Source organism: Silurus meridionalis, chromosome 2 (genome assembly GCF_014805685.1).
Source record: "Silurus meridionalis isolate SWU-2019-XX chromosome 2, ASM1480568v1, whole genome shotgun sequence".
Classification (NCBI taxonomy): domain Eukaryota; kingdom Metazoa; phylum Chordata; class Actinopteri; order Siluriformes; family Siluridae; genus Silurus; species Silurus meridionalis.
In genome coordinates, this window is record NC_060885.1 from 2,174,929 (window position 1) to 2,197,846 (window position 22,918).

At 41.1% G+C, this 22,918-nt stretch overlaps 3 protein-coding genes across 7 annotated transcripts; 1 reads left to right on the forward strand and 2 right to left on the reverse strand.

The window, feature by feature from the left end:
• Window positions 1–791: 791 nt before the first annotated feature.
• LOC124377149 (aryl hydrocarbon receptor interacting protein) lies at window positions 792–5,357 on the reverse strand. Its single transcript, XM_046836508.1, has 7 exons — window positions 5,208–5,357; window positions 4,100–4,282; window positions 3,182–3,370; window positions 2,885–3,061; window positions 2,168–2,309; window positions 1,623–1,852; window positions 792–1,528 (listed from the first exon to the last, which is right to left on the reverse strand). The coding sequence occupies exons 1-7, from the start codon at window positions 5,343–5,345 to the stop codon at window positions 1,523–1,525; spliced, it is 1,065 nt and encodes a 354-aa protein (XP_046692464.1). The 5' UTR covers window positions 5,346–5,357; the 3' UTR covers window positions 792–1,522.
• A 1,605-nt stretch (window positions 5,358–6,962) lies between these two features.
• On the reverse strand, window positions 6,963–19,135 carry sod3b (superoxide dismutase 3, extracellular b). 4 transcript variants are annotated; one of them, XM_046836540.1, is made up of 3 exons: window positions 18,993–19,100; window positions 13,323–13,500; window positions 6,963–8,187 (listed from the first exon to the last, which is right to left on the reverse strand). In XM_046836540.1, exon 3 carries the CDS (start codon window positions 8,167–8,169, stop codon window positions 7,570–7,572), a length of 600 nt encoding a protein of 199 aa, XP_046692496.1. In that variant the 5' UTR covers window positions 8,170–8,187; window positions 13,323–13,500; window positions 18,993–19,100; the 3' UTR covers window positions 6,963–7,569. The 4 variants fall into 4 exon arrangements, 2 of the variants coding, with proteins under 2 accessions (XP_046692496.1, XP_046692505.1); XM_046836549.1 differs by lacking the exons at window positions 13,323–13,500; window positions 18,993–19,100 and adding an exon at window positions 12,221–12,243; XR_006924064.1 differs by lacking the exons at window positions 6,963–8,187; window positions 13,323–13,500 and adding an exon at window positions 18,626–18,747 and having other exon boundaries at window positions 18,993–19,135.
• On the forward strand, window positions 18,254–22,471 carry ing2 (inhibitor of growth family, member 2). Of its 2 annotated transcripts, none has more exons than XM_046836521.1 (2): window positions 18,254–18,617; window positions 20,421–22,471. In XM_046836521.1, the coding sequence occupies exons 1-2, from the start codon at window positions 18,479–18,481 to the stop codon at window positions 21,137–21,139; spliced, it is 858 nt and encodes a 285-aa protein (XP_046692477.1). In that variant the 5' UTR covers window positions 18,254–18,478; the 3' UTR covers window positions 21,140–22,471. The 2 variants fall into 2 exon arrangements, with proteins under 2 accessions (XP_046692477.1, XP_046692484.1); XM_046836528.1 differs by lacking the exon at window positions 18,254–18,617 and adding an exon at window positions 19,337–19,480.
• Window positions 22,472–22,918: the final 447 nt, after the last annotated feature.

A 22,918-nucleotide genomic window follows, 5' to 3' on the forward strand; every position in this document is an offset into this window, starting at 1 on the left:
CTTCTGTAGATTGTAAATCACACACACACACACACACACACACACACACACACACTGGTCATAAGTATTCGGACACCAGACTTCTAGTTCTTCCCCAAAATGTTCCTACAAAATTACACACACAATTGTGTAGGACGTCTTTGGATGTGGGAGCATGACATTTTCCCTTTGCTTGATCTAGGAGACCCAAACCTGCTCCAGCATGATAATGCCCCTGTGCACAAAACTCTATGAAGATCACCTTTTATAGAGCTTCAACCCTATTCAACACCTTTAGGATAAACGTAAACACTGAACACACCACAGACCTCCTCTCCTCCATCAGTACCTGACTTTGCCTACACCCCTGTAGCTGAATCTCACAGAAACTGATGATTATAACAGGAGATGGAGACAAATCTAATATTTCCTGCTTGATTTACACTTGATTTTTCACACTATAACATTCTGAGTGGTGAGGTGAAGAACACTGATGATCTCTTCAGGCTTAAGGATTTGAGCGAGTTTGACAAATTGTGACGTCTAGACGTCTGGGTCAGAGCGTCTCCAAAACTGCAGCTCTTGTGAGATGTTCCTGGTCTGCAGTGGTCAGAGTCTATCAAAAGTGCTCCAAGGAAGGGTCACGTGCAGCCGAGGCTCATTGATGCACGTGAGGAGCGAAGGCTGGTCCGTGTGGTCCGATCCAACAGACAAGCTCCTGTAGCTCAAACTACTGCTGAAGAAGTTCATGCTGTTAATGCAGATCTTTTCATTTGAAACCTTTTCAAACAGAGACTCGTGTGAACGTCACGTCTGCAGTACGTATACTTTATTTGGCTTTCTTTGTAATAACATAAATGCAGTGGTGTTTTTTTACAGCCACATGTAAGGCATAAACAAGCAAAAGGTCACTGGTGAAAAATATCATCATGAGATTAGATTCTACTTACACCCACATCAAACCACGCCACATCTCTCTGAAGTAGGAACGTGTGTGTATACAGAACAACAGGAAGTGTACTGAGGGGTTTTTCCGGGTACAATTCCACGATGGCGATGTAGACGACACGGTGACGTGGATTTCACCACGGCTTCATACTTGTGTGAGTATTTCCGTTATATATGTTTTATACATGACTAAAACGAACGACACGTGTACACGTAAACATGATAAGTACAAAGTGAATTAAAAACTTTGGAAAGTAATGACGAGGTGCTGGGGGACTTTATATCTGATTGTCTTCCTCTTTTTTTTCAAGGGGGCGTGTCCTATTTCAGGAAGTTTGTGACTTCCTGTTTGCACCTTGACCACACGACCGGGGGGCGTGTCCCCAACATCGGGTTCTTCACCATGCTGCCGTGGAAGAACCTGAACTACTGGGACATTAGATTTGAGAGTGTATGTGTGTGTGTGTGTGCGAGACCCAGGGGAAGCTGTTGGTGTTGAAATGGTGCAGAGTTCACGTGCTCAGGTGTTACAGCGTCTCTATAACGGAGCGTGTCCTCAGGAGCGTGTAACGGAGACGAGCGTCCACGCCGGCTCTCAGCTCTGAAACACAAAGCAGGTGATTGTTCTATTAAAGTACTGAAGATCAGAATCAGCACCGGCGCTGAAATGCTGAATGAATGATGGTGGGACTGACCGTGGTCGCGGCTGCTGAAGTGCTGCTGTAGCTGAAGAGGTTTTTGAAGCGTCCTTTCTCCTCCTTCTTCTTCTCTCGGATGCGATCCTCCATCGCTCGGATCTCTTTGGCCACGGCCGGCCCGAGAGACGGGTCCAGAGCCAGAACCTTCTCAAAATCGGCACGGGCTTCCACCTCGTTCCACACGGCGGCGTGAGCTTTTCCTCTCTTAAAGTACGCCTTCACGTTATCTATAGGAGGGAGAGAGAGAGAGAGAGATGAGAGAGGGAGAGAGAGAGAGATGAGAGAGAGAGATGATGAGAGAGAGAGAGAGAGAGAGAGAGAGAGAGAGAGAGAGAGATGATGAGAGAGAGAGAGAGAGAGAGAGAGAGAGAGAGATGATGAGAGAGAAAGAGAGAGGGGAGATGATGAGAGAGGGAATAAGAGCAAGAGACAGTGGGAGAGAAGAAAGGGAGAGAGAGACACAACCTGAAAGTGTGTGTGTGTGTGTGTGTGTGTGTGTGTGTGTGTGTGTGTGTGCACGCACGCACGCACGTGTCCCTCACCTTCGTACTTGTTGAGTAGAGAGGAACAGTGATCCAGCACCTCATAGTACTGACCCAGGACCAGTTTACACTGGCAGTAGTTCAGCAGCAGTGGTGTGATCATCAGATCCAACTTAATCCAGGGCTCATCACCGGGCTGCTCCTACACACACACACACACACACACACACACACACACACACACACACACACACACACACACACACACACAGAGGAAACTCGAACCACTAACGTTCTTCTAACTTTGAGACGATATTAACAGCAGGATAATGAATAATAGAGGTGTAATAACTAATCTCTCTCTCTCTCTCTCTCTCTCCCCATATTTCTCACACTCTTCCTCTCAGTGCCATCCTTCTTTTTTCTGTCTTACTCTATATCCCTCTTTCTGTCTCACTCTATTCTTCTTTGTCTCACTCTTTTCTGTCTTTCTGTCTCTCTTTCTCATTTCCATCTCACTCTCTTTTCCAGTCTCTCATTCTTTTCTCTCCTCCTCTCTAACTCTCTCACACTCTTTCTTTCAGTCTCAGAGGCTCACTCTCTTTCTATCCCTCCTCATCTTTCCAATTCTCACATTAATTGTTCACTCTGTCTTTTATCTTTCTCCTTTGGTCTCTTTTAACCTCCCCTTCTGTCTCACACACACACACTCACACACACACACACACACACACACACACACACACACACACACACACCTCTATGTGTAATTTCTACCTTCATCTGTAGGTTCTTCAGGCAGGCGATGGCGTTGTAGTATTTGTCGGCGGCTCTCTGTACGTCTCCCTGTTTGAAGAGCGCGTTTCCTTCCTCGTGGATCTGCGGCACAGCGGCCAGTTTCTCCTCGTCCGTCATCGCCCACGTCTCCAACTCGAATGAGCCTGGGGACAAAACCTGAAACGCGCGCACACACACACACACACACACAATACACAGCTGTGCTGTTGGAGGTCCATACAGAACTTCTGGAACATTCCACAAAATCTTCATCCATCTATCTACACACGTACGTACCTCCAGGAGCTCCATGGTGAAGACGAGGGGCTGAGGGTTGGCCTGCAGCTCTTCCAGGTCTTTGTGTGAGTGAGAGTGGTGAGAGTGGACCTGGGCGATGCCGCAGCAGTGTCTCTGGCCCTCCAGGGGATCTTTACCCACACTGATGTTCCTCAGGGACTGAGACACCAGGGGGTACAGAGCTGTGTGCTGGAGGGACGAGAAGATACAACTGAAAACAGGCTACTGCGCACATGTTCAAGGTGAAACCGACTTTAACCCTTAAGTCTGCATTTTCTATCCCCATTTCCTTTTATAAGGATTTAAACAAACGACCTGAAACCTCTGAGATGTCCCCAACCCGACTCTGACTACAGAACCCTCCACCTCGCTACTTTCAGATCCAGAAACAAAACATACTGAAACAAAAACAAGCAGCCCACTCCACTTTAAAACAAAAATAACAAATATATTTATTAATAAATCTAATTATATAATGAACAAATTATAAACATTCTTCTTCTTCTTTCAGCTGCTTCCATTAGGGGGCGCCACAGCGGCTCATCTGTCTCCACTCCACCCATCTGCCTCTTTCACACCAACTACATGCATGTCTTCCCTCACCACATCCATAAACCTCCTCCTTGGTCTTCCTCTTTTTCTCCTTCCTGGTGTCTCCATCCTCAGCATTCTCCTACTGATATACCCCATGTCCCTCCTCTGCACATGTCCAAACCATGAACAAATTATAAATAATAAATATAATAAAGCGATCTCCAAGGGCGCAGTCTCCCGGGTAAAAAAAAAAAAAAACCGCACGCGATGTCAACAATTCGCCTCTAGAGGTCGCTCTTGTAATGACAGCAGACCGGAAGCAGGAAAAACTATCGGTATGGACTTTTGCAGAGAAAAAAGGTTGACTTCTAAAAATGTACATACCTTGACATCGCAGGTGAACTCTGCGATCTCGCCCGGTCTCATGGTGCTCACCACACGCTCCCACACAGGCAGCTTAAACTTTTTCCCCAGGATCAGCTCCATGGGTTTACTTTTCCCTCCCATCATCCTGGAGTCGTCCAGCACTGTACCGTTACACAGGCTGCTGCGGTAATGAAACTCCACCTGCGCACGCACGCACACACACACACACACACACACACACACACACACACACACACAGTTCCAGAAAGACATTATATTATTATGAATGAAATTACACAGCAGGTACAAAGCTGTAGGAACATCTTCAGGAGCAGACAAGATCTTGATGGAGATGAATCGATATTCCTGACGATCAACAGAATCACGTTTTCCATCCTGTTTTCATCTCCATCAATACGTGCGTTAATCATAACACAACACCGAGATCGCCTGTCATTCATGAGGCAGGAGGCGGGGCCTAGACATTCTTGGGAGCATCTGATTGGACGGAGATGAAACCAGTACAGGACGAGTCATGACACAGCTTTCATCCGCCCCATTAATGACAAACCATTAAACATCTTACAGGGTTTTAATCTGTCAATTCTCACACCTTCTGTATTAATTTAATGTTTAATATTCATATTTATTCCAAACAACAGATTGATTTAATCATACAGTTCAGTACATTTGCTCGCAGGTAAATCCTTAACGCAATCAAACATTTCCCCCCAGGGTAATTTTAGACATTTAAGATGTTATTATGCACATAAATACCGATTATATTATTAAACTTCTAACATGAAGAGAACATTTTTGAAAAATAAAACCTATAATATAATATGGGTACCAGCATCCGATGCTTATCTCGCTAACAGTCACCACTAACAACACTGCTCACTTACTGATCTCTTTCCTAATAAATCTCAAAAGAAGCAAAAATCTTTATTATAGTAAGAAGATAATAAAAATATAGATTATATATCGGACGTATGAGTGTAAACAAGGCGCTAGTAAAGGCCGCTAGCTGGGTTAATTAGCCTGTTAGCTTCCTAGCAGCTAAGTGCGAACAACACTTTACTAATTATAAATATCCCCATAAATATCGCACAGTTTATCATTTTACCTTCGTGCCGTCTACGTAGTCTGGGATTTCTCCTTTTCCAGGAGAAAGCACTTTTTTCTGGATGCCATCCATGCTGAGCTTCAGAGCAAGTTCCTCCATTCTCGGTAGTGGAAAATGGGCGATACCGGGCCAACCCATAGGGGGCGCTGAAGACCGCGAGCAGCCTTCGGAAAAGATCGGCACTGATCGGAAATCTTCGGGGAACGGATCGGAAAAAGAACGAGAATGTTCATGTGCTGTTTGTGTTTCCTGGGTCCTTGATATTATGGCAAGAAACACTTAGTTAAATCAATAGGAAGAGAATTGAAGGTTAGTCAATAACTCAAAAACTTTAAATGAATCCGTAAGGGCATTTACCATCAAACGCTTTGATGAAGCAGTCTTTTATGAGGACCGTCCCAAGATATTAAGACTGAGAGCTACCTCTGCTGCAGAGGATAATGTTATTAGAATTACAATACATCAAAGCAAAAGACACTTGATCACAAGATAAGTATGTGATTTTGAACATTCCCTTCTAAATTTAGTCCCCAGTTGCTTTTATAAGAACCTCCCCTCTTCTGTTCCACTAGAATTTGTGTCTGTAGAGATTTGTGTTCATTCAGCCATGAGGTCATTAGTAAAGTCAGGTACTGATGTAGGGTGAGAAAACCTGGGGTGCAGCTCAGGGCTCTCTAGCAGGTCGCTCAAGGTGTAACTTCTGGTTATTCAATTCTCATTTTAGAGAGAGAATTTGATTAATAAAAAGGACCGTCATTGTTATTAATATTTTTTGCGATACCTCAGAAGCTAAATATGAAAAATCAAAGGGAAACCAAATTTCGAATTTAAATTTGACACTTTTTATGCAAACTGAATATGTGGAAGATCAAAGAAGTTAATCAGAATGGTCTTGGAACAGCACCGTAATATGATTTTAGATATGACGAGAAAAGGAACGTCGTCTTCCTTGATATCAGAGCACTTGGTGCGTGAATGTGGGAAACAATAGGGTTTTCAGCAATAACTGCAAGAAGATTTTGTACTGAATGTGGCCCAGGACTGAGGTCTTTCTCTGGAACTAGAGGTTGCAGAAGGAGTTCAGGTACCTGGGGTCAACAGTGTAAAGTAATGGAGAGTGTGTTAGAGAAGTGAAGAAAAGAGTGCAGGCAGGGTGGAGTGAGTGGAGAAGAGTGATAGCAGGAGTGATTTGTGATAGAAGAGTATCTGTGAGAGTGAAAGGGAAAGTTTATAGGACTGTGGTGAGACCTGAGATGTTGTATGGATTAGAGACAGTGGTATTGAGTAAAAGACAGGAGGTGGAGCACTTTTGATAGATACTGATTCTGATGTTTGCCAAGTTCAACATAAATATTCAAGTTCAAGACTTTTTTTGGTAAAAATGTAATTATGTTCTTTCTTTGTCTAAAAAAGGCTTTAAAACCTTGTGTTTGTAATTCTTTTTTTTTTTTTTTTGTTCTGTTTCTTATTACTGTTATTTTTTATTCTCTGTGTATTAGACATGGGCATTACAGATTTTTTGAGCATAAGAGAATAATGTGCATCTTTATATTGTGTAATATTTTGACAATTAATTGTTTGTAATTATTTTAGAATATAGAGTTTGGAGTAAAATTCATTTGTGGATATAAAAAGCTCTAAAAGCTGTTTTTTGATTTCAGGAACAAGATCATTGATTATTGATTCAGAGGTGAAATAAATAATAAAATAATAAATGTGAGAGTTGAAGAAAAGTAAATGTACGATTTCACTGTGTTTAAGCTGCACATCAACACCAAATCTTTATTATGTTAACAGAAGTTCCACATGACCCAGACTCAAACATTATACAAGGTCACAAGCAAGCAGAGATATAAGAACTATAAACACAGATAAAAACCCAATCACACATTATTTATCACTGAACAGTAAAATGTAATATTACTGGTGAATTTAATCAACTAAAACTGTTCATTTAAAATGTGTTTCTACAGAATGATGATTAATGGTGTAGTGATTCTTTCATATTATTTAAAATGAAAACAAAAAGACTAATTGAGACATAACAATAATGTAGAAATGAAATGCAGACGCCTCTGTATTCAGAGTGACCAATGAAGTCCTTTGAAGTCTCCATCAATAAATACATTCTGATGCTGGTTCATCAGGACATTCTAAATACTCTGTTGGAGAGAAAATAGTTCGAAAGCGAGCTGGAGGAGGTACATCTTGAAGACTGCTCGAGACTCAGCTGTTAAGACATCAGGTGGAAATTCATTCCACCACCTAGTGGATTCAGTGGAGCAGTGGTAGAAGAACATGCAGATACATTTAGATTTCATCATGATATGTTTCTACAGACTCAATCCCTCCCAAATCAGCGCTAAGATTTATTCCAGATTTTAGAGCTGCTCATTCCGATCACACAACAGGCCAGACGTCCTCCTGCATTCCCGTGCAGAAGACTTCCTTCGTCTCCTCCTTTTCCCATGTCGTCCTCCTTCTCGTGGATCACCACGGCACGCCCGAGCACCGAGAACCCACCGTAGAGCGTGGCCTGGGACTCCACAGTCCTCCTGATCCTCCCGTTGTGGGCAACGAAGTTACCGAAGTCCCCTGGATGAAGTGGATGGTGGACTCTGGTTGGGTTGTAATGGCCGCCGGTGGAGGTGCATCCCTTGCTGAGATCTCCGTACTGATGAATATGTATGGCTCTGGACTGAGAGTTAGACTCGGGCAGGCCGTAAAACTTGAACATCACCTGTAACTTCTCCTCCGGGCCTGTTTGTTTAAACTGGACCATTCCGTACACTCGGGGCATTCCGGCCACCAGCTGGGTGTTGGGTCGCATCCTGCACGTGGCGTACAGAGAGCCGTTGAACACATTATGCTCAGGAGGCATCAGAGTCAGCTTCTCACTCATCATCACTGTGTGAAAGAATAAACTGAGCAAGAACATCAGCAGGAGTGTGCAGGGCGACATCTTCACTTTGAGTTATTCCTAAAAGAACAAGGCAGAACAAAAGGAGGACCATTAAGAGTGCGACTTTGGGAGAAAACAGGGAAACCCACAGGAACCCATGCGTATACACTGTGTAATGGTTTCCCACTTAATCTGTCTGAGATTTTCTTCTTCCAGTTAACTGTAACTTCTTCATCCTGTAACTGTAACTTCATCAACATGCTCCAGAGGAACCAGTGATCCTGTCCCTTTCTTCTTCCCAGACCTTCCTGATCCACCTGATGCCCTCTGGCTGGAGTTCTCTGCAACTGGAAACCACTCAATGCAACTGAGGATGTTCTCCACAACTTCACACAAACCGCCTAAAGATCTATGAGGTTACTGTAGATGTTAACCTAAGATCCATGAAGATGAATTTGGACTGTAATTAATATAAACAGTCTGCAACAGTGGTTTAGGACTACAATCACCATCAGTAAACAGCTGATAACCCCAACAATGATGGAACTACATTGATCATCAACATTATGACCATCTGCCTAATATTGTGTTGGTCCCCTTTTGCTGCTAAAACAGTTCTGACCCATCGAACATCAACAGCATGAACTTCATCAGCAGTTTGAGCTATAGGAGCTCGTCTGTTGGATCGGACCACACGGACCAGCCTTCGCTCCTCACGTGCATCAATGAGCCTCGGCCGCACGTGACCCTGTCGCCGGTTCACCACTGTTCCTTCCTTAGAGCACTTTTGATAGAAACTGACCACTGCAGACCAGGAACATCTCACAAGAGCTGCAGTTTTGGAGACGCTCTGACCTAGACGTCTAGACGCCACAATTTGGCCCTCATCAAACTCACTCAAATCCTTACGCTCGCCCATTTTTCTGCTTCTAAAACATCTTTTAAATAAATCCACCCACTAACAGGTGCCATGATGAAGAGATGATCAGTGTTCTTCACTTCACCACTCAGAATGTTATAATGTTATAATGTGATGCCTGATCGGTGAATAATGATTGGACATTCAGAGTCACCCAGATGAGGATGAGGTTCTCTTTTGAGCCTGGATCCCCTCTTACCTTCTCAGGGGCTTTTTTCATCACCACTGGCTTGCTCATTGGGTATAAATTAAAACTTATAAGGACTCATTTTTGACGCTAAAATTTCTATTCAACATTTACAGTTCAGTGTCTGAGTTCAGGGTGGAGCCATGAAGCTCATGTACACTTAAAATATGCTTAAAATGCTTAAAATAGTTTTTAGTTATTTGTGTTAATATCTGCACATCCAACATCTAATCCATCACGAGCAGCTGATAACCTTATCAATGATGGAACTATAATGATTGGACATTCTGTATCACTCAGATACGTACTCTCAAGGAGTTTTTCTATCACCAATGCCTTGCTCATTAGAGATACTTATAAAGACTAATTTATGATGCTAAAATTTAAATCTGTAATGTTCTGATCGGCGCTTGGTGTATCTACTGATCACCACCATACAGTTCAGCATCAGCTCAACATCAAGCAGAACATTCAGAGAGGAATAAATGATGAAGAAACTTCAGACTCGAACTCACCACAACACACGTGACCTCATTTACACAAGTTTTAGTCTTTAATTAAAAAAGTCATTAAATATCATTTTATCAATAGATCAGTGTGCTGAGAGTCACATTCGAGTCTTTTCACATAAACTGAGTTGATTAAGTAAAGAGTCTTGTGATAAAAATAATAATAGGAACATTATATTCTTCTTCTTTCGGCTTCTCCAATTAGGGGGCGTCACAGCGGATCATCCGTCTCCATACCCCCCTGTCCTCTACATCTGCCCTTTTTTCACATCAACTACCTGCATGTCTTCTCTCACCACATCCATAAACCTCCTCATTGGTCTTTCTCTTTTCCTCTTTCCTGGTGTCTCCATCCTCAGCATTCTCCTACTGATATACCCCATGTCTCTCCTCTGCACATGTCCAAACCATCTCAATCTCACCTCCCTCACCTTGTCTCCAAAACGTCCTACATGCGCTGTCTCTTTAATAAACTCATTTCTAATCCTGTCCATCGTCGTCACTCCCAACGAACATCTCAACATCTTCAGCTCTGCTACCTCCAGCTCCACCTCCTGTCTTTTACTCAATGCCACTGTCTCTAATCCATACAACATCTCAGGTCTCACCACAGTCCTATAAACTTTCCCTTTCACTCTCACAGATACTCTTCCATCACAAATCACTCCTGCTATCACTCTTCTCCACCCACTCCACCCTGCCTGCACTCTTTTCTTCACTTCTCTAACACACTCTCCATTATTTTGCACTGTTGACCCCAGGTACCTGAACTCCTCCACCTTCTCCACCTCTTCTCCCTGCAACCGCACCACTCCACTGCCCTCCCTCTCATTCACACACATGTACTCTGTCTTACTCCTACTGACGTTCATTCCCCTTCTCTCCAGCGCATATCTCCACCTCTCCAGGATCTTCTCCACCTGCTCCCTACTCTCACCACAAATCACAATATCATCCACAAACATCATAGTCCACAGAGACTCCTGTCTGACCTCGTCCTTCAACCTGTCCATCACCACTGCCAACAGGAAAGGGCTCAGATCCTTGATGCAGTTTCACCTCCACCTTCCTACTGCACACTTCACTGCTGTCACACTGTCCTCATACATGTCCTGCACCACCCTCACATACTTCTCTGACACACCAGACTTCCTCATACAATACCACAACTCCTCTCTCCACCCTGTCGTACGCTTTCTCTAAATCCACAAATACACAATGCAGCTCCTTCTGACCTTCTCTATACTTCTCCATCAACATTCTCAAAGCAAATAATGCATCTGTGGTGCTCTTCCTCGGCATGAAACCATACTGCTGCTCACAGATGGTCACCTCTTCTCTCAGCCTGGCTTCCACTACTCTTTCCCATAACTTCATGGTGTGACTGATCAACTTTATTCCCCTGTTGTTACTGCAGGTCTGCACATCTCCTTTTTTCTTAAAGATCAATACCAGCACACTCCTTCTCCATTCCTCAGGCATCTTCTCACCTTCCAAAATCCTGTTAAACAATCTTGTTAAAAACTCCACTGCATCTCTCCTAAACATCTCCATGCATCTACCGGAATGTCATCTGGTCCAACCGACTTTCCATTCTTCATCCTCTTAATCGCTGCTCTCACTTCCTCCTTACTAATCCTATCCACTTCCTGCTTCACATCTCCACACCATCCAACCTCTCTCTCTCTCATTTTCCTCATTCATCAGCTGCTCAAAATACTCCTCCACCTTCTCAACACATTCTCCTCACTAGTCAACACATTTCCATCTCCATCCTTTATTGCTCTAACTTGCAGCACATCCTTCCCAGCTCGGTTCCTCTGCCTGGACAATTGCTACAAATCCTTTTCTCCTTCCTCAGTGTCCAACTTATCATACAGCTCCTCATATGCCTTCTCCTTGTCTTTCACCACATCCCTCTTTACCTGCTGCTGCATCTCCTTGTTCTCCTGCCTGCTTTTCTGCACTTCCTCATTCCACCACCACGTCTCCTTGTCTTCCTTTTTATTTCCAGGTGTCACACCAAGTACCTTTCTAGCTGTCCACCATTCCATCTAATTCACTCCAGAATTTTTCCTTCTCCCCATCTTACAACCCACTTGTGGAGCAGAAACACTGATGACATTTATCATGGCGCTTTCAACTTCCAGCTTCACGTTCATCACCCTATCAGAAACTCTCTTCACCTCCACTACACTCTTACAATATAACAGGAACATTATAGCCATAATAAATCAGTACTTTAAATAATTAATACATTTGAAGGCAAAAACATTGTACTTTTACCCAAGTGAACGTTTAAAGGGACACTTTTACAGGAGTCACATTTTACTTAGTGAATCTCTACTTTTACCAGTGTGTAGTTTAACAGTAACGTGACCTGGATGTGTAACGTGACCCTGGACTCTGTACTCGCACGAGACGATGTTTAGCTTCTAGAAAAGATTAGGGTTTAAGGATGTTTCCTTAATGTTGTATATCAAATCTTATTCTTACAATGTAGTATTATGACAATAAAATGTTTTTTTTGTCATGTTTCGACCCTGAACGTGTACTAAGACATTCCTCTGTACATTTCTCATCATCTTTACATGTGGAGAATAGGAGTGGGGCGTCACTCTATAGAGAGAGAGAGAGAGAGAGAGAGAGAGAGAGAGAGAGAGAGAGAGAGAGAGAGAGAATAAAAAACAACCCAAATGACACTAAATTAAGTACGTTTTATATTTTTGTTTCATTTTGTATCACTATTGCAATTTAGTGATATATGGATAGCACTTTTAACGCACATAAAATAGATTACAAATATAAATTTAAGTATCATTATTTAGTGCCAATAAATGTATTCGAGTCAGTGGAGACAGGAGCAACTAAAACCACCCTGAGACAGCATTAGGAAGAAACCTTGAGAGGAACCAGACTCTATGAGTCAACGCTGTATATGCTGTATATATATATGCTGTATATATATATATATATATATATATATATATATATATATATATATATATATATATATATATATATTTATATTTATATTTATTAGTACAATACAATTACTGAACTAACAGGTCATTTTTAAATGATTGTTTTTGCTTTGTATAATTTTGCACATTACTGTAAGTCTATATAAGTATAAATGTAATCTCAATATCTCTTGCTTATAAAAGTGTAATATCATAATTTTAGCTCACATTCTGTACAGAATTGGTTTTACACAACACTAATCACAGACTTCCACAAGTGTACAACCTGTTTACATTTAACATGTGTACGAATTTAAGAAAATAAAAGAAACAGGGAAAAAGGTGGTCATAAAAACAACTCAGTAACTTCTAAACTTTAGTTTGAACTCTGATATAATATATAGACAGTAGGTTAGACTGCATTCTTGGACAAGGCCATAAAGCTCAAAACAGATGCTGTGTAACGTTCTGGATTTCCTACAGACCGAGAGAAAATGTTTACAGACTGTAGATCCTTATTCGCTTCCTATTGTCTGTACATTTCCATCTCCATACTAGAACACATTCACAGCTCAACATTATCCACTTCACAGCATACATTTATACTTACAATACATTATTATACAGATCTTTACCTTTCCCTTGAGGTTGCTGGGTCCTGCTTGGGGCTGTGGGTGGTTCTGCAGCTCCTCCTTCCTTTCCTTCATTCTTCTCTAACGTAACAGAACGAGGTTGTGTAAGCTCTGTAAGGATCAGATTTCATGCTTTCTTTTTGGGTGCTGGATTGTGATATTGTGATATGCTGAGCGAATCCTGATGCAGGAGGAGGAGAAAATAATAGGGTGTAAATAATATTAATAATAATAAATAATATATACAAATATTAGATTAGATTAAACTTTATTGTCAAAATGCACATGTTTACATAGAAAATTAGCTACCACTCCAATTCCAAAAAAGTTGGGACACTGTGTAAAATAAAAATAAAACAGAATGCAGTGATTTGCAAATCTTATAAAACCCATATTTTATTCACAATAAAACAAAAATACATATCAAATGTTTAAAATGAGAGTATAGACCAGGGTCATTTTGAATTTGATGGCTGCAACGCTTCTCAAAAAAGCTGTGACAGGGCCATGTTTACTGCTTCTCCTCTTCTGTCCATATACATCTGGGAACTGAGGAGACCAGTTGCTGAAGTTTTGGGAGAGGAATGATGTCCTATATGTGTCTAATACAGGATTCTATATACCCAACAGTTCTTGGTTTCCTTTGTTGTATTTTTCATTTAATGATGTGATAAAGGCTCTGGCATGGAGAAGCTGATGCTGGATGTGTGATGATCACAAATGTTGAGCTCAGTAGCTCCTACTTTTATACCAAAGACTGTAGAAAGAACATTTACTTATAATCTTATACTCCAGTAATCATGTTAGTTCTCACTCTCCAGTGTTCTGTAGTGTGTAAAGACTATAATCACACTCTTGATGTCACCCAAATGAGGATGGGTTCCCCTTTTGAGTCTGGTTCCTCTCAAGGTTTCTTCCTCGTAACATCTAAGGGAGTTTTTCCTTCACCACGGTCTCCAGGCTGCTCATCAGGGATAAATACACACCATTCACCTTCACTATTGATTTCTGTAAAGCTGCTTTGAGACAATGTGTGTTGTGAAAAGCGCTATACAAATAAACCTGACTTGACTTGACTTGATAAATAGTAAAAGTTCTTTTTGGAATTTATGTTTACAGTATTTGGCGGCATTTAACAATTATCTAATTTATCTCATCAATTATCTCAATTATCTCATTTAATACAAATGAGCAGTTGAGGGTGTACATACATATATATACATAAATACATATACACATATACATATATATATATATACAGGGTTATTAAAAAAGAATGGACCGATTTCATTGTGCAATATTTAATTTTTTATCAACCAAGTCACAAGTATTATGACCAACTTTTATGTAAGTGACTGATTATAAATAAACTGACTCATTCCATAACGATGATATATAAAATACTCATAATACTTGTGACTTGGCTGATAAAAAATTAAATATTGCGTAATGTAATTGTTTCCTTTATTTGTATAACCTATAACCCTGCATATATATATATATATATATATATATATATATATATATATATATATATATATATATATATATATATATAAATAATGTTTTTTTTAGGTTATTTTTCTCCCTTGATTACCTGCAAATCAAACATATAAACCATCTTGGATCAGAGTGAACATAAATGAAATGTTATTAGTTATATATTTTAACAATTTGTTAATTAAACAGAAACAATATGTGCTATTATTTAATTTTTCAGTCCTTTTTAAAATATTTGTTTTTCTAGAGTGTATGTTGTAAAGTGCATGGAGCAGTGTACTGAGGATTTAAAGCCTAATAAATAAATAAAAATAAAGAACTGATTATAAAGTGTAAGAAAGTTTATTTAAAAGATGATAAAAGAAGTGTGAGCACGAGGACAGAGCAGCAGCCAATCAGGATGGAGAAAGAATCTATTGTAGTGACGTAATAGGTACTGCTTTGCATATCGCGCTCGGGTTGATAAATCGAGACTTAATAAAAGCAATACAAGAATGATTTTAGATGTTTTCAACAATATTAGGACATTTGTATGTACAACAAATGTACATAATCGTTATAATAGACTATATTTAACCTACCGTCTTAGAAACAACTATTACCTTCTCGGTCTATATAAATAAGTCTGTGAGGCTGTGCTCACTGCGCATGCCTGAATACTTGCTCTCTAAGCTACGAGCTGAGAACTCGGTTTCTCCCGCGGCGCTTAGGGGAAAGTCCCCGGACCCGGAACAGAGATGTTCTGCCTGAACCGCAGCTATGAGCTTGTAACGATACCACTTCCTGCTAAGACGTCACTTCCGGGCTGAGCAGAGTATCACAAGCCATGTTGGTCATTCAAATAGATATGCAGGTACTGCTACTGCAACAGAACGGGGCTCATTCTCAGGATGCGTCTTCTTTTATTATCAGCATATTCTCATTTCGCATATACGCATATTATCATTACAGGGTCATTACATTACATACTTACTCCAACAACACAAGAAAGGGTTTAAGAGAGAATTGTTATTAAACATCAGAACATCTTTTCTATGACTGGAACTTTGCCCGTGCCTTTTGGGAGGATTTGCATTACTGGTTATTCTCTAAATTTGCCAGTATTAACAAAAGAAAATGTAAAATGTTGGTATGTTTATGAGAGATTAAACACATGGCTTAGTAAAAAAAAAAAAGTAGGATTTTTTTTAATTTAATTTCTTAAAAAAAAAAAAACAGGGGAGTCTGCGACCCCTAGGGGTCCGCGGCGGTACTGCAGGGGGGCGGCTAATTCATGAATAACAAATAATAATTTGTTTTAAAAAATAAAAATGGAAAAATGATGCATAAATCTTTTTTGAAAGATTTGAGAATATATGAAAATATACAGACAATGATGCATGTACAAAACAACATGGTTCTAACTGCCTTAAAATAAAATAACTAAGGTATATGATTGGTTTCTATTAAAATCAATGGTTATGTTTGACACATTTTGGATCAGGGGTCTCTGCTCCACGTCTCTATCCGCTAAGGGGTCCTTGACCTGAAAATCTTTGAAGAAGCATGCACTTATTTTATTCCTGAATCCACTGTAAGAAACCTTTCATGTTTTACAATTTATGTATGTAATTTACAATAAGAAATTCTTTATATTTCTCTATGCCCCCATTCTCTCGTCTGTCTTTAATTTGTATTTTTCTTTTACTTTATATATCTGTTTTGTGATTATTTATTGTTAAAATTTAGTTTGCAACAAAAAAAACGTTTGCACTCATTTTTTTAAATAAACTTTACCCCCATTACCAGCAAACAATCAATTCAACAGCATAATAAATATTATTTATTATTTCTTTTTAATCATCTTCTGTATAAAAGATTTGAGAACCAACTTAAGAAGTAACTCTTTAGTGCAGAACACCAACACTCCCCCCCCCCCTCCTTCACCTCGCAATGGGACGATCCGTTTCCATGGAAACACGGACCGCCATTTTTAAACGTCAGTTCAGTAGAGTTGTAGGAACGCCGCAAAACATGCCTGATTAAAAATAAACAACTTAAAAAAACAACATTCTGATTAAAAATATTTAAGATAAAATCAAACCAAAAATATTTTTTATTATATGACTATAATGCATACATGATTATATTTGTGGATATTTTTAGTTGAATTTTTTAAATTGTAATAAATACGTAAAAACGTAAGCTGCAGAATTACACTTAAATGATTAGTAAAAAACTAAGTAAACAAACCCTTAAAACCCTTTCAAGGCTTTATATATTTCCAGTCTTACACATGGTAACTATTTAAATGACATCCTTCTGTGTTTATTTTCACAGTTGCACCTCATACTGTATTCTTTGTAATATATTGTACCTTTGCACTCCTATAATATGTTTATTGTATATACCTGAATGCAAGGTGAAAGTTTCTAGGATAATTTTTTAACCCGCCAACAGATGGCAGCACTGGGCTGCACACACAGTCACAGGGAGCACCGAGCTTTAGAGAGTGTGCTGAAAGACATGGTCCTGTCTGTGCAACTGGTGCTATTCTGTGCGATTTCATCAAGTTAGAACGAAGAGCAAACCGCATGAAACTGGTCAAATCCGTCACGGAGATGTTTGACATGATTCGGCAAGTTGATGGCGATGCTGCAATGATTAGTTTGAGGTGTTTTGAGTGGCACAAGCTGAAGAACATCACTGGAAGACGACAAGAGAAAGACCAGAGGAAGACCTTCAAAGAGCTCAACACCAGAAAATGTCAAAATCTTTCGGCAACTTGTGCATGAGGATCGTCAGAAAATCCACAAACTTATTATTTATACACACATTGTTACCCAAGTATGTTTTCAGAAGTTTAGAGAGAAATAATGTTTTTTTTATTGTTTTATGAATTGAAATAAAATTCTGAAATCCTTTTTAAATGCCTCAAAACAAGGAGAAACTATGGAAGTCCTAAGAGACCGTCATTATAATACATTCTTGTCTTCTCGTGATCTCGACATAACGAGTTGTTTTGCTGTGATCACGACTTTATTTTCTCGTGATCTCGACATAATCGACATTGTTTCCTTGTGATCAGTACTTATTTTTTTTCTGTGTATTCTTCATAAGAGCCAATAACCATTTGCGGCAGCGGACGATTAGACAAAAAATAAAGTCCTGATCATGAGAAAACAACTTTTGTTGTGTCGAGATCACAAGAAAATGAAGTTGTGACCACAAGAGAGTAAGAAAGAAATAACAGAAATGTGTGGCCTCTTCCCTGCGTCCTAATATTAATATTCTAATATTCAGAAATCCCGTAAATAAACAATTAACAAAATTAATTAAAAGTTAAAATATCTGCAGGCGTTTATCAGGGACACCTAAAACGGGGTCCTGAGGATGCAGGATGACGCCCCCCCCCACCAAACGCGGCAATTTTTTAAGATGGGCGGACCTTGCGCATGCGCAGTAGCCGCAGTTTTGTTTGAGGGGAGTTCTCGTAGTCAGAGAAGTGAATTTCGGCCGGAAAGGGAAAGAAGATCCGACACACACACACACACACACACACACACACACACACACACACACACACACACACACAATACACACACACCGATTTCATCCAACTTATGAGCGTTGTATTCGAGCCCGAAGCCCTCGTGCCTGCTTGACGCGAGGCTCTGACGATGTTAGGACAGTACCCAGGCGCGGAGAGATCGCAGCTCGTGAGCTATGTGGAGGATTACCTGGAGTGTGTCGAGTCGCTTCCTCTGGACATCCAGAGAAATGTTTCACTTCTGCGGGAAATCGACACCAAATATCAAGGTTTGTCTTCTTGAACCTTCTCAATCCACTCTCTATGTGACCACACTAACGCTGTGCTTGTGGGCTTCTGGGATCTGGGATCTGGTCTCCTCCCTGATCTGATTCCTCTTTCAAAACTGATCCACTGGAGCTTTGGGTAAACACTGGTGTTCATCACCATCACCACCATCATTATCTTCATCAATCACTTCTTCACTTTCATTACAATCACTCTGAACCCCTCTCTCCACCCGCATTCAGACATCTTCCCCCCCCCCCCCCTCTCTCTCTCTCTTTCTCTCTCTGTCTTTCCGCTTTTATTTAATTTCTAACTAAATCTTCATTTAAATCTCCTGTTTCTCCTCTCACACATCGCTCAATGTTCTCACTCCTCACCTTCATCTCTTCAGGAGTCCAGGAAGTGTTCAGATCCCGATCCTGCGAAATCAGATCCAGTCCGTGTTTTGTATTATGTTTCGGACACACGCACACGCACGCGCACGCACGCACGCACACACACCTGAGCAGGTAGTTAATGTTGGATTGTATATACACGCCGTGGTGGTGTGTGTAGTAGTACAGAGTGTGTAAAAGGCTGTCAGAGATTCACTCGGTTGCCATGGGAACACGTTATAACGACGAAACGTGTGACGAGTGTGGTTTTTTTTGTGCGAAATCGCCACGTGCAGACTGTGTACAGTGGTGTGAGATAAACTCAAATTCAACTCGCACGATATGATGGTCCGAACTCACACCGGTTTAGGGCTGAAACGATTCTTCGAGTAATTCGAGTACAAACTGTTTTCACATTTAACTACACACGGAGCAGTGTGTTTCCCCACGGACCATTAGTACTGACACACACTCTGGAGCGCTCTGGACAGGTAACATCAGAAAAACAGAGAGAAAACAGTGTGGAGCGAAGAGAAGATTCAGGCCGAAAGTTTCCAAAGATTTGTATCTTTTCAAACTTAAATTAGTTTATAGTAATTTTAAAAATGATTTTTATGATTTTTGTAATTAATATTTTGTATTTGCATTTTGATGGTATTTGGCAATTAAATGCACTAAATGGCTTTAGTTTTAACAGACTGCCATCACAGCTATACAAATGTCGATTTTTCTAAAAAAGGAAACAAATGACGTCTTATTTTCTCTTGTGTATTTAGTATTGATCTTTAATGAGGGAAAAGTTTTTATCCGATTAACCAATGGACTAATCAGTAGAAAACTCAATTACTAAAATCATCGATTGCTGAAGCCCAACACCGTATAAACACTCTGACTTAATCAGAACTCATACCATATTAATGCTCTGATTGTTTCAGACTCACAATATATAAACACTCTGATTGGTCAAAACTCATATTGTGCTCTGATTGGTTCGATTGGTCAAAACTTGCATCATACCAAAGTTCAGAGTGGTTCAAATTTGCATCATACTACTATTTCAATTGGAAGAAAACTCGCATCATGTAAACACTCTGATTGGTCTAACCTCCTCACATCATACAAACTCACATCACATCATGGTCCAGACTCTCATCATGTAAAACTCTCTCATTGGTCCAGACTCTGATCATTTAAAACTCTCAATGGTCCAGACTCTGATCATTTAAAACTCTCTCATTGGTCCAGACTCTCAGCATGCGAACTCTCTAATTGGCCCAAACTCACCATGTTTAGTTTAGTTGACTGCAGTGTGTGTAAGATGAATTAGTATGAAGTAGTTTGTTTTGAAGTCACTCCTGAGATTGCAGCTCTCTAACGTTTGGCCTCAGACTCTTCATCTCTGCACTTCGTGTTTGTGTGTTTTCCCCTCAGAGATCTTAAAGGAGGTAGACGAGGTGTTTGAGAAGTATAAGAAGGAGGGGGATGGAGCTCAGCGGAAGCGTCTCCAGATGCAGCTGCAGCGCGCCCTCATCAGCAGCCAGGAGCTCGGTGACGAGAAGATCCACGTGGTGACGCAGATGATGGATGTGGTGGAGAATCGCTCGCGCCAGATGGAGGCCCATTCGCCCTGCTTCATAGAGCCGAGCGAAGCAGAAAGACCGGCCGAGAAATCTCGCCATGAGCCGGTTAGCGCTGCGACTAACGCCGCGGTTGAGCGCTCGTCGTCACGGCGACCTCGCCGTCACCGCAACAGCGAGAGCCGTGACTCTTGCTACAGCGCTAACGGTGCTAACGGGGTTCTGGACGATCCGAGCGATGAAGCGGCGACTCAGCCGCCCCGCGAGAAAAAGTCCAAGTCGGCTAAGAAGAAGAAGCGCTCGAAAGGGAAGTCGGAGCGCGAAGTCTCTCCCCCCGTGGAGTTCAACATCGACCCCAACGAGCCGACCTACTGCCTGTGTGAGCAGGTCTCCTACGGGGAGATGATCGGCTGCGATAACGAGCAGTGCCCCATTGAGTGGTTCCACTTCTCCTGCGTCGGACTCACCTACAAACCCAAGGGCAAGTGGTACTGTCCGAAGTGTCGTGGAGACAGCGAAAAGACCATGGACAAAAGCACAGAGAGGCCCAAGAAGGACCGGCGCTCCAGGTAGTGACTCGGGAACGAGAGTCACGTCTACAGCACAGAGATGCGCCGAGACACATGTTCGGAATGTTTTAGAACGTTCTCGGCGGCTCTAGCATCCTCCTGAAGGATCTAGACGGCTATGTAACGTTTCCAGGACGTTCCAATTTTTTTGAATCTTCTGGAACGTTCTCCACAGGATGTTACAGACCGCTCCACAGATTCACAACGATCTTCCTCCAGGTCTATTTTTCAACTTTGCGTCACGTGATCGGGTCCATTCAGGATCCAGAGCTGTTATATGGGGGGGGGTGTCTGAACGCATCGATCCTGAAGCCGCGATTGGTCAGGAACTAGACGGGACGTGAGACAACTCCACGTGTCAAGTCACGTGTGTGGAACCGCGGAGCAAAACGTCCAGTTCAGACCGCGACACTTCCTCATCCACTTCCCCCTGTCCAGCATCACTACACGCATCCCAGAATGCACCGCGGTTTCCTTCACAGCGTATACGTTCCAACACTAACCTCGGTTCAGATCACGATTTGTCCCTGCAGAACTAACGTACGTACACACACACACACACACACACACACACACACACACACACACACACATCTGATAAGAAGCTGATGAGGGAGTGTAACACAGCTGGAACGCGAGAACAGGAAGCCACATGCCGACTTCCTGCAGGAAACAAGGACTCACAAAACTGTCATCAGTGACTTTTCTTTCTTTCTCCAGACCTTCTTTTTTCTTGTGAATTAAAAAAAAAAATGCTGATTTGTAACACAGGATTTTCGACAACGAACTTCACGTCCTTTTTTTTTTTTTTTTTTTTTTTAAATGGATGGAGAAGTTCAAAATGTCTTCCAGAGTGAGAGAACAGTTTTCGTTGCTTGATTGGTTTTGATGAGTCTTGTGTAATTATTATTTTTTTGGTTCTAGGATTCCTTAAAAAAAAAAGTTTTGTGTATTTAAATAAACCTGTGCTTTACACCTCTGTGTGTGTGTGTGTGTGTGTGTGTGTGTGTGTGTGTGTGTGTGTGTGTGTGTGTGTGTGTGTGTGAGAGAGGTCTCTGATGTCTCACTCATTCTCCAGCAGCCCCGATTCGTAAAATCTGTTTTAGGGGGTAAAAAAATCACAAAGCGTTCAACATCATCTGAAGTATTGAATGTTCGTTCTCTATTGTAGAAGAAGAGAAGCCCCTGTGGGTGTGTACAGATGTGGGTGTGTACAGATGTGGGTGTGTACAGGGTACACACAGTACAGGGTGATCAAAACTATAATCTTTCCAACAATGTTTCCTTTTTTCTTTATTGAACACAAAACATTAATAAATCGAGTAAACCAGCGGTCCTTTCATTGTGAGGGCCACATAATTTCTTTCTTTGTACGGGGTCTGTAACTGAAGATTAATTCAATTCATGTTTATTTGTGTTGCGCTTTTAACAATGAGCGTTGTCTTAAGGCAGCTTTACACAGATAATGTGGTGATGAAAATAAGTAAGTTCTTTATAAGTGTAAGTTTGTCCCTGATGAACAAGTGGGCGGAGACTGTGATGAAGGAAGAAACCTTGAGAAGAACCAGACTCAAGAGGGAACCTCATCCTCATCTGGGTGCCACCGAATGTCCATTTATTACAGATAAACGATGCCTGAGTGACTACCAGTATTATTGAGATTTTATCATGATTTTAAATATATTTATTTTGACCTCACTTTTCAAGATGTTCAATGACAGTGGAACGGAAGCCGGAAAAACTATTGGTGTGGATTTTTACCAATAGTTCCAGCAAACAATTA

Excerpts from the sequence above, each read along its gene's own strand:
- ing2 (XM_046836521.1), top strand. The coding sequence starts at position 18,479 with ATGTTAGGACAGTACCCAGGCGCGGAGAGATCGCAGCTCGTGAGCTAT. Across the intron at positions 18,618-20,420 it reads AATCGACACCAAATATCAAG|AGATCTTAAAGGAGGTAGAC; the intron begins GTTTGTCTTCTT and ends TTTTCCCCTCAG.
- LOC124377149 (XM_046836508.1), bottom strand. The coding sequence starts at position 5,345 with ATGGGTTGGCCCGGTATCGCCCATTTTCCACTACCGAGAATGGAGGAA. Across the intron at positions 3,062-3,181 it reads TCACCATGGAGCTCCTGGAG|GTTTTGTCCCCAGGCTCATT; the intron begins GTACGTACGTGT and ends CGCGCGTTTCAG. Across the intron at positions 2,310-2,884 it reads TGAAGAACCTACAGATGAAG|GAGCAGCCCGGTGATGAGCC; the intron begins GTAGAAATTACA and ends GTGTGTGTGTAG.
- sod3b (XM_046836540.1), bottom strand. The coding sequence starts at position 8,169 with ATGTCGCCCTGCACACTCCTGCTGATGTTCTTGCTCAGTTTATTCTTT.